This window comes from Zonotrichia albicollis, chromosome 4, assembly GCF_047830755.1.
Source record: "Zonotrichia albicollis isolate bZonAlb1 chromosome 4, bZonAlb1.hap1, whole genome shotgun sequence".
NCBI lineage: Eukaryota > Metazoa > Chordata > Aves > Passeriformes > Passerellidae > Zonotrichia > Zonotrichia albicollis.
Window position 1 is genome coordinate 14,414,694 of NC_133822.1, and position 11,654 is coordinate 14,426,347.

General features: G+C 40.8%; 1 protein-coding gene across 1 annotated transcript; it reads left to right on the top strand.

The window, feature by feature from the left end:
- The first annotated feature begins 442 nt into the window (after nt 1-442).
- On the top strand, nt 443-11,473 carry RINT1 (RAD50 interactor 1). The gene is made up of 14 exons (XM_005482654.4): nt 443-706; nt 1,742-1,929; nt 2,092-2,333; nt 2,500-2,673; nt 2,755-2,904; nt 4,078-4,234; nt 6,002-6,112; nt 6,295-6,520; nt 7,108-7,245; nt 7,990-8,189; nt 9,387-9,601; nt 10,264-10,444; nt 10,528-10,646; nt 11,238-11,473. Exons 2-14 carry the CDS (start codon nt 1,753-1,755, stop codon nt 11,449-11,451), a joined length of 2,304 nt encoding a protein of 767 aa, XP_005482711.2. The 5' UTR covers nt 443-706; nt 1,742-1,752; the 3' UTR covers nt 11,452-11,473.
- The last annotated feature ends 181 nt before the right edge of the window (nt 11,474-11,654 follow it).

Here is an 11,654-nt window from a genome sequence, read left to right on the forward strand (position 1 = left end):
GGTGCAAGACCGCGTCCCTGGGGCCGGGACAGCCCCCGAGCGGGCCGCGGCTCTGGCCGGGCCGTGTCCCTGTGAGCACGGGGAGGGGACAGTCCTGGAACCGGCTGGCCGCGGCTCTGGCCGGGCTGTGTCCCTTTCAGCACGAGCCGGGCCAGCCCCAGAGCCGGCGGACTGCAGCTCTCGCTGGGCCGTGTCCCTGTGAGCCCGGGCAGAGCCAGTCCCCGAGCCGTGGGCCGCGGCTCTGGCCAGGCCGTGTCCCTGTGAGCGCGGGCCGGGGCAGCCCCGAGCCGGCGGGCAGTGGCTCCGCCGGGCCGTGTCCCTGTGAGCGCGGGCCGGGGCAGCCCCGAGCCGGCGGGCGGGGAGCTGGGCCCCGGGAGCGGCGCCGCGCCTGCGCCCCGCGCTCCGTCACCCGCGGCGCTGCTGACGCGGCGGGGGCGGCGCCGCGGCCGCCGGGACCCGCGGGGAGCGCGCTGAGGGCTCCGGGCGGCGGCTCCCGCGCCCTCCCGTCCCCGCGGCGCCGTCCTGCGAGGGGAAGCGGCGGCTTGTCGGCCGTGGTGGGGAAGGAAGAGCTCGCCGAGCCGCCGCCCGGCTGAGGGGCTGCCCGGCCGCCCAGCCCGGGCCGCGGTCGGTGGCGCTCCGTTCGCAGCCTCCCGGAGCCCGCAGAGCCTCCAGCCGGCCCTCGGAAGGGCCCGGCCCTCTGGCCCAGGTGGGTGCTGAGCAGGCAGCTGGCGGGAGGTTTGCGCCCACACACCTGTTCCTTTATCGTGTAACCCGGTCCTTTCCACTAAATATGCAAAGAGCACCGTTTGGTTAGTTTTTTTCCTGCTGTATGATGTTTACATTGCTGCAAACAGGAATTTTACTGCTCTGCTTTCTTTATTCGATTATTCCTCTGCAGCACCCTTGGTCACCCAGTTTGTTCTGCCTGGTTCTCTCTATTGCCTCTGCAACTCCGGCTCATTAGCGGCGCCACTTTCTCACTGCTGCTGTCAGTTTAATAGGGATTTAAACTTAATTAAAGGTAGTAGCAGGCAAAGTTCAAGCGTATCGGACTTTTTTTTTTAAATACTGTTTTGAAAGTGACACGAAGAAGTTGAGGATTGCACTGCCAACTAGCCAAACAGTTGTCATTGTTGCCTTTTTTGTTTCACTGTGAACATCCTGTCAATGTCAGGTTTCTCTGGATGCTGCCAAATGTGTGGATCGGCAAGTGTCTTTTATGTTATACTGTGTGGGGTTTTTTTGGTAAATATTTCAGTGACATATTTGCTTTCCAAATTATTGTAAGGCCCACATGGATGCTTTGCTAGTAACACAATTGTTATGAGTTGGTAACTCTGAAATTTCCTAAACTTATGAAGAGGGAAAGTGGAACATTATCTTCTTTTGCATTTTACAATTTTTTGTAGTTTTCATTACGTTTTCTATATTATATATGTAGGAACTACATCTTTCTTGAATTATTTTTAATAAAATTCATGGTTTTGGGGAAGGAAGAAATTAACAGATTCTCTTCGGTAGTTAATATATAATAAATCACCAGTTGGATATGTCAGCAAGGTTTTGTCAGACCTGACTTAAGCCAGCAAATTGTCTCACTTAAGGTAGTATAATTCATGAATATGGTATTTCAGTCTCAGTTTAAATATAACTGCCCAGCTTTTCATGGAGTTTTGTTCCTCAATAGATAATATTTGTGCTTAGTGTTGGCTAATTAGAAATTGTATACTCTGTATTGCAGAAAAAGAAACCATGGCAAGCATTGCTGTTGGAAAGAAAGAAGTCACTAGAGATCTAGACCACTGTGATATCCCATACTATGTTTCTGAATTTGTGGAAAGAGAACTTGGAAATGACTATGATTCCCTGGGGAAGCTAGACAGCCTGATTGAAAAGCTATCTGAAAACAAAAAGCACTTAGAAGAACAGGTAAGCATCTTTCTGCTTCATTTTGTTTCTTCTGAACACGCTGTAGGACTGATTGAGAATCTGAAACGAAGTGAAATGTATCAGTGGGCCTGATACACAGTGGCACTGCTCTGCACAGTGCAGTGGTTTTGTGTCTGCCTTAACACATCTCCGTCAATGCAGGTACTTACAGTTTCATCAGAAGTCCCTAAAAGAATTCAGAATGCCTTAAAGAATGCAGAAGATTCCAAAAAGTCTCTGAGTCAGCTTCTGGAGGAGGAGACTGCTCTGTCAGAGTCCATCAACAGGCACTTGCTGGAAGCTGAGCCATGGATGGAGGACCTGGATGTGCTGATAGGTCAGGTGGAGGAGATTGAGCGACACCTGGCCTACCTCCAGTGGATTTCTCGCATAGAAGAGCTCAGGTACTTCTGAGTGCTGTGTGTGTGTTCTGAGACTGGTGACCTGCTTTATCCCCTTATTAAAATATTTCAAATTCAAGAAGGTTTTGTCTTTACTTTTCAATATCCGAATGATTCTTTTCTGTTGTTGTTAATGAATATTTGGCCTTGTCTTTTTTGTGTTTTGTAGTGATAGCATTCAGCAATATCTGATGACCAACAATGTTCCAGAGGCAGCCAGTACTCTAGCATTCATGGCAGAGCTGGATATTAAACTTCAGGACTCATCTTGTTCTCATCTTCTTGCTTTTGTAAGATCCACTGTTAAATTCTGGCATAAAATCCTTAAGGACAAATTGACAAGGTAACAGAGATACTGTGACCCCCTCATCTTTACATTGTATTGTCAGTTGGTGTCCGAGTGTGTTTACATTTTGTGTTGCAGTGACTTTGAGGAGGTGCTGACCCAGCTCCGCTGGCCCTTTGTGGGGCCACCTCAGTCCCAGGCATTTGGCCTTGCTGCACCAGCCAACGCTCCTGAGGTGTACAGCAACCTGGAGATGCTGTTCTGTCAGCTTCTGAAACTGCAAACCTCGTATCCTTTTCAATTCTTGCAGTGTATTTTAGCAAGAATAAAAACTGTTAGAGATGCACATCCTCAAGTAGAATTATTTAAAATTTTATTCTCCCTAAAGACAGAAGATAATTTATGTTACTTTGTATTAACATTAGAATGTTGTGGGGATTTGGTTTTGTTTTGTTTTATTTGGGGTTTTTTGGCATTTAGAAAATGCCAAGTGCCAAAGTTGTCCATTTTGTCAGTAGAAACATTTTAACTCCAAGTCATCAGATCCAGTGCTCTCATGGTAGCTGACAGTGTAGGTTGTGCATGAGCATTTGGCCTTACACTGTTTGGAACCATTACCCATGCATGTTAATGAAAAAAAGGTGATGTGTGTTTTATTAGACACAGTTAATACTTTTCTTTTTATAGCCCTATGTGAAATAACCTTTAATCAATTTAATATGCCCTGCCCCAGAAGGAAAAAAAGAGAAAACATACATGTCTTGGAAGAAGACTTTACAAAAAGGGGAGACTGCAGGAGGATTTCTGTTGTGCAGCAATCATAGTCTGCCTTTGAGGTTGCTCAGAGGGCACTGCTGCTCATTCTGTCCCTGATCTTTATGAATTAAATAATTCACAAAAAATCAGTTAAAACTAAAGCTCAACTAAGCCTTTGTGTGTATGTGTGACTGTGACTTGTGGCTGCTTTTTTTTTTTTTTTTTAATCGTGTAGTGTAAAGATGCAAGGCCATTGTGCACAATCCTGAGCTGGTAACAATTTTGGTTTGGCAGAGTGGCTCACTTAAATCCATTAGATGAAAATGGGAATTTATATGTTGCATTTATGAATCCCAGGAGTCTTTGTCCTCCTTTAACAAATATGAATAAGTGTGTCTCTTGGACAGCCACTGTGTTTGTTTCTGACAGTGGTGGTTTGCTGGGTACTTACAAGTTTCCTAAATCAGACTTAAGGGACATGTATTGTCATTGAATAAATAAACCCTAAAGGCCTGAGTTATATTTAATACTACATAAAGTAGAATATTTTGAGTATCTTTTATAAGGAATTGTATTGTTTTCATAGTACTGCCTTCAGTCAATAATGTAGAACTAAGCAGTGTTCATTTTTATAAACCTATCCTACTGAAATGATGATGCTGGGGTAATTCAACACTTACATCCATCCTTGACTGTCAATCTTAGAGATGAGCTGTTAACCAAACCTAAACAACTGCCAGAAAAGTACCCTTTACCCCCTTCACCACCAGTCATCCTTCCAATGCAGATCATGCTGAATCCTCTTCAGAAAAGATTCAAGTATCATTTCACTGGAAATAAACAAACCAATGTTCTTAACAAGGTATGGGAGAAAGTGGTTTGACATTTCGAAACTGCTTTGTAAGCAACCTCTAGATTGCTGTGTTTAAATTGTATAGATTTCACATTTTCTAAAATCAGGATTCTTCAAATCTGCGCAGCTCTTGTGCCTACCTAAGTGTGGACAGACATCAAGATAGCACTTGGAGACCTTTCAGAGACACAGGCATTTTCTCTGGGTGAGGCAGTATTTTTCCCTTGCCCAGACCCTTCATAAACCATCATTACAATCTTAGACTGACTCCCATCTGTTCACAGGTTTTGATTAATTTCCTCTGTCTTGTTGCAAGTGGTTTTGCACTGTTCTGTATTTCTTGAGCTCAAAGGCTGTGACTTTGATTTTTGGCACTATGTTTTGCTCCCTTCATGTAACTGAAAATGTTAGATATGAAATGTGATTAGTCTAAAGATATTGTTAAATAATTATTTTTTTATTGGGTTGAATTATTAAGTTGACATAAAAGAAGAGATGCTGAGTTTATCAGTTGGAAACTGACTCATTTTTTGTGTGAATTGCCTTCAAAGACTGAGGATTTTTATCTGAGAATTACCATTGGAATAGGTTTCATTGCATTTATGCCAGTGGAGCAGAGTTTAAGAGCTGTTTTGTAACAGTCCCGTTGCCCAGGTCTGCTTATGATCACCATCTTGTGTAAATCTAAATGCATTTGCAATCTTGACAGATGCTACTAAAATACTGTTGTCTATGTTAGTGGGAAAGAGGTGTTTTAGATATGAACAAAATTATTTTAAAGGCAAATGGAAAATCCATGTTCAAGACATTGAATTTGCAAACAATAGGTGAACAATTATTTTAAAAATAAGAACTTACTAAGAAAATGTTAGAGGGAATCTATTGTCAGGTCAGAAAGATATTTCAACAGGGCATTGCTGAAATTTGGTTTAGGTTTTTTGTTTAGCAATTACTTGGATAATGCAATAAAGAAAATATCAATGTGAAATATTTAAAAGACAGCAACCTGGACAAGATTAACAGTATTTCAGAGGAGAGGCTCAGAGTTCACAGTGACCTTGCCCAGCTGGGGAAGGACTGTCAAAAAAACTCAACAATTCAAGCATGATAAAATTAATAAGACAAGTGAAAATGAATACAGAGGTGAGAAACAGACACACAGAATGTGAGTACACCTCAGCAGAATGTTCTTTAGCTGTTGGGAGTGAGGAAACAGGAACTGCTTCCAGTTGCACTAACACTGAAAGAAGTGTTCATCAAAACCTGCAGCCCATACTTTAAAGTGTCGAAACTTGAAAAAACTTAAAGGCATTAAAATGTGAAATGGGAGGGTGATAGATTCCCTACTTCTAGGGAAAGGTGGGGCTGAGGTTAGGTACAATAACAATAAAAGCAGAGCTTTTCTCAGGAGCACATCCTTTTTGTTGTACCAAGAAATAAGGGCCACACAGGAGAACAGGAAGGAGTATATGAAGCAGAAACAAGGCTCTCATGAGTGAAAAAGCAGTAGAGAAAGGGGAAATAAAAATGCAACTTTTGCTTGAGAAACACAATATTTGGTACATTTAAGACAATGAAAATCCAGAAATATTTTTCTGATAATGCTTTTATATAAATGAAAGTTAAGTAAAACAGAGTAAAAAACTTGTGTGACCTGAGATCACGAGAAGGCAAGGAAAGAGAGTTGTATTTTTTAGAAATTTGTCCTAAAATACTAGTAGCACTTGAATAAATGTTTGGATGCATTTAATAATTTCTTTTCTTTTTTTAAATAAGCCTGAGTGGTATTTAACACAAGTACTTATGTGGATTGGAAATCATTCAAAGTTCCTTGATGACAAAATCCAGCCAATACTGGACAAGGCAGGATCTTCAGTCAATGCTGGGGTAAGTAATGAAATGGTTTGTAAATGTGAATATAAATATCTAAGTCAGCTTCTGATAGGTATTTGGCCCATTTCCACTGAAATGGGTACATGGTGAGACTTAGTCTAGTAGCAGTTTCTTGTGTACATGTTTGCACATGTCAGTACTTCCTGCCTCTGACATTCACTTCTTTCCTCCCAAAGCTTGAATTCTCTCGTGCTCTAGTGATGCTGATTTTGGAGAAGTTGGCTGCAGATATTCCCTGCCTGCTGTATGATGATACACTCTTCTGTCACCTCGTGGATGAGGTCCTTCTGTTTGAGAGAGAGTTATACAGCGTCCATGGTTATCTCAGCAGCCTTCCCAGCTGCATGCACATTCTGTCAGAAGAATCCTGCTTCCAGAGGTGGCTGACAGTGGAAAAAAAATGTAAGACTTCCAGTGGATTTTGTTGGCCTTTATATTGCACAGTCACAAAGTATCTGTCTACTTACACAGCTACTCTTCTTAAATAGGATAAGTCACTTGGGCAGGGCTACTGCCAAAAACATATGAATTTCTATGCTCTGTAATTATTCTGAATAAAAATTGATTAGGTTTCAACAGTGCCTCTGTATTTTGTGGGACTCTTGCCCCTAAGCTGTATGCAATCAAGTAGGCTTATTTTTGGACAAATGTTATGTGTGTGCAGACAGAGAGGGACTTTGAATTGAAATTAGGGCGAGGTATTAGTTTTTGAGAAATGAAGAAGAAATATATTGGAAAAGAGTAAGCCAACTATTAAAAAACAAAACCAACCCCCCAGTCAATTCTGGTATTTAACTCTGTTAACTGTGTTGCAAATAGATACATTGAAGCTGGTTTTGTATGAAACGAGTTGTCAGGAATTTTTTATAACCTGAAAATGCAAAATTTAACTTACTAGAGATAAGGCTTTTATGTTAGTATACTTTAGAGGGGATTTGTTACTGGTTTTTTTAATTAAAAACTTAACTTGCAAGTTTTTTGCATTTCAGTTGCTCTTCAGAAAATGGACTCTATGCTTTCATCAGAGGCTGCATGGGTGTCACAGTACAAAGATATCACTGATGTAGATGAAATGAAAGTTCCAGACTGTGCTGAAACTTTTATGACTCTCTTGTTAGTTATAACAGGTAATTATATCTATGGGCTTTGCTCTTGTTTGTAATGAACAGTAAAAAACCTTCAGCTAACAGACTTCTTTACTAACTAGTTTACTAAATATTCATTGTCAGCAGTAGTCACCAAATAAACTTGCAGAGCTGTGATATTTGCAGTTTAATAAAAACTTCCTCTTCGTTTTGTATTTTGGACTAACTCATGCATGAGTAATCTTGACCTAGTGACATGTTTGCAAAATAATAATTATAAATATATGTTTGATATTAACCGTATTCTCTCATAGTTGGCAGAATAAAATTTGTTGCAATTCAGTAATAAATTCTAATAGTCCTTTTGAATCTGTATCAATTCAGAAGCTATTAAGTAACTTCTCTTTTTTTTGCAACAGTACATAAGAGCGAGTTTGTTTTCAGGAGACCATTGCATCTTCAATTTGTCTTTCTCTGTGTGAGGATGCTTTAGGGGCCACGCTGGAGGTGTGGTATTATCACACATTGCCTCAAGTGTTAGAGTACAAATTGCTCCTGGAATCAGGAGGGGGAAGAAAGTCTGCATGTTTAGCTTTTGCATGGGCAGTTTCCCTGAAAACATTGAAATATTGGCTGGTTTAAATACTGACAGCTAAATACTGACTCTATGATGCTCTCATAGCCGTGAGGTGGTGCATGTATGTACCTGATGCCTGTAATGTTTCTTTTTGAAAACTTTTATTTAGTGCTGGAAAGCCTAAAACCATTTTATTCATGTCTTTCCAGACAGATATAAGAATCTTCCAACAGCTTCCAGAAAACTGCAGTTCCTGGGCCTACAGAAGGAGTTGGTTGATGATTTCAGGATACGATTAACTCAAGTGATGAAGGAAGAGTCAAGAGCTTCCTTAGGATTCCGATACTGTGCAATCCTTAATGCTGTTAACTACATAGCAACAGTGCTGGCAGACTGGGCTGACAATGTAGTAAGTAAATACTCTTCTTTAGGAAAAAAATACTCTAAAATGGACTTGGGATGTTTGTTTTGTAACAAACATTTTATTTTCAGCACTTTTTAGGTGCATTCAGGAGAATTAATTACTGAAAAAGTAGAATGAGATATAAATTTGGATTTAGTAAAAGATGTATAAATAAAGACAGGTTACTGTTTGAAGCCTAAGCTGCCAATTATAAACTTTCTAGGGAAATGCAGAGAGAGTTTGAGAAATGGAATAATCTGAAGAGACCAAAAAACCTAGTCTTTTTTACATGCTTTTTATTGTAAAAAAAAAGAATTGATTTTGAAGATCTCAGCACCAGAGCAGCAGCCTTTGCCTGGTGCTTGAACTCCTCCCATGGCAGGAGAGCTTAGACAGATCCGTGTGTGTGTCTGTGTTGCAGCACAGTTCAGGTGTGGCCCAGAAAGGCCATTCACTGATCACTGGGAATTAGTGACTGCTGTACAACAGCCTGGTGGCAGCACAGCCTGGTGAGGAATTGCAGCTTTGCTGCAGCTGTTGCTGAAGGTCAAAAATCCTTTTACACATGGAGTGTGCAGAATAAGGCATTGTGTGGGCTGTGGGCTGCCTCCAAACCCTTCCTGTCTTCACAGAAACCTGTGGCTCCAGCAGGGGATAATCTTGACTGGACAGGACAGCAGCCTTCATGCAGTTGTTTAACTGCATCTACTAGTGTCTTGATCTGCTTAAAAGCAAAACCAACAAGCTGTTGCCACAATGAACTCAATAAACTAAATTTGTTTTCTTGCTGTTGTCAGCACAGTAGATTTATGATTCAATGAATAATCACTGCTAAAAAAATTACAATTAAAGTTTACTTTGGCAAATCTTAAAGAGGCCAAGGTAGGGTATTTTAAAAGCATGCTGCTGTCAGTCTTAAAATATCTTTTCAATATTTCTTTAGATCTCTTCCCTTTACCTATCTGCTGTTGTATCTGAAACCAGTATCAGTTCCCATCACTAGGATTAAACCACCATGTTTTGTTTTTCACTAAATCAGGACCACAGGGAAAGATAAGAAAGTGTTTAAAATCTTAAATTTTTAACTTTTTATAAATGTGCCAGAGGAAAGTGCTTTCTACAACTGTCTAACAAAGTACCGATGAAAAGTTCAAGGAGTAAGATTACTTTCTGTGCTGTTCCTCTCTGGTTTTGTTTGCCTAGTTCTTCTTGCAGCTGCAGCAGGCCGAGCTAGAGGTCCGTGCAGAAAGTGACACCATGAGCCAGCTGCAGCTGGGCCAGCTGGCGTCCATGGAGAGCTCTGTCTTTGATGACATGATCAACCTCCTGGAGCGCCTCAAGCACGACATGCTGACACGACAAGTAGATCATGTCTTCAGAGAGGTCAAAGATGCTGCAAAGCTCTACAAAAAAGAGAGGTGATTCTGTTTATTTAATCTCTTTGCATATTACAGGATTATTTCTTGTTAAAAATATTGAGGTAAGTAAAGGCAAGAATAGATAATAGGCGGTATTTTTTTTTTCTGGAGTAGGAAAGCTGCAGGGTAGTAAGTTGTGTAAAATTCTCTTTATTCTTACCTGGGGACAATTGTCATGCTATGTTTTCTAAAGTAGTTCCACAATTACTGGATGTATTAGTTTAAATTCCTAGGAAAGATTCTGGATAGTTCTAGTTTACTATTTTGAGCAGGAATTATTTTCTTCATAGTAGTATTGAGGATTTTATGCAAAATGGCCTGTCATGACTGTTCTGTCTTCACAGACTCCTAGGGCTTCTTGAATATTTTCTTCTGAGTAGAATTTCTGAAGTATTTCATAAAAGGAATAGAACTCAAATGATTTTCAGATTAGATGGGGTTCCCTAGAATGACATGTTCAGAGATTTATAACTAAAGCATGAGTTTAATACTAAATGAAATTCAAACACAGCATTAGACTAACTTTTAGATTAGAAATGGGAAAGGATTGTCTCTGAAACATTGTAAATGGGTAAGATTTTTCTTTAAAGGGTAATTTGAACTTCAGTTGTTGTAACATGAATAATTTCACTCTAATGACTGCAGTGCAATGGTTTCTTTAGGTGGTTGTCCTTACCCTCTCAAGCAGAGCAAGCAGTGATGTCCCTGTCCAGCACGGCGTGCCCGATGCTGCAGACGCTGCGAGACCGTTTGCTGCAGCTGGAGCAGCAGCTCTGCCACTCTCTGTTCAAAATCTTCTGGCAAATGCTTGCAGAGAAAGTGGATCTGCACATCTACCAGGAGGTGGGTATCAGAGTGGCCTGTGCAGTGCCAGGCAGGTGTCAGTGCCTGGCTCAAACAGCAGATGCTCCTCTTTGTGTTTGCAGATCATTATGGCAAATCATTTCAATGAAGGAGGAGCAGCACAACTCCACTTCGACATGAGTCGGAATTTGTTCCCCCTGTTTTCACATTACTGCAAGAGGCCAGAAAACTACTTCAAGCAGTAAGTAGGCAAACTCTGATCTACTGGTATTTCAGAAGTTAAGTGTCCAGAGAAATGAAAGTGTTCCACTTAAAACCAAGATTTTTTTCAGTGAGTTTTGATCCACACTTTAAAAGTGTGGATCATTTAGGTGTGTGATGTTTTCAACTAGGAAAGCTGATTCTGCAGCATGTACTCACACAGCAGCAGACTGTGGCATGTGTCTTGAAGTATTCTGTACAGTCAGGATGTCTAGATAAAATTATGGAAGGAATATTAAGTAGCACAAACCTCTGATTCTGGGCCCAAAGAAACTAGTGAAAGATACAGTTACAACACAACAAACTTTATTGTTAGAAGGACCAGTTTGAACTATTTTCCTCAGGATTGCCTTTTGAGGCAGTCTAATTGGTGTCAGGGATGAGAAGCTGCTACTTTATTTCTGGCTAGTCTATTTCACTAGCCCAGAGTGTCCTCAGTAGACCAGCATCAAAATCCTCAGCTGATTGAGGCTGAAATCTGAATATTTTAAACCAACATGGAGCATGGAAGGGTTTTTTGTTACACTTAAATTTGTGCAGCTTACATTAATCCATGTAACTTTTCCTTTAGCATAAAAGAAGCCTGCATTATCCTGAACCTGAATATTGGCTCTGCCTTGCTTCTGAAGGATGTCCTGCAGTCAGCTTCAGAAAATGAACCATTAAAGCCCAGCCAGCCATCTGCAACAGCAGCACTAAATGAACTTGGAGTTTATAAACTGGCTCAAAGGGATGTTGAGATTCTTCTCAGTTTGAGAGCAAACTGGCCAAATACAGGAAAATAAAGACTTCAAAAATGGTTAATAACGTGGTCTAGATTACATATTCCAAGCAAAAATCTTGTAATATACTTATTTCTTTCATTTCTTATGCTGATTGTTTTAATTAAATCTTATGCCTTATTCTACACAGTTCAAAGAAAAAATTCAAGATGCTACTGACTTGGTGTTGAATTGTGCAGATCTTATTTTCCACGGCCACCTTGCCA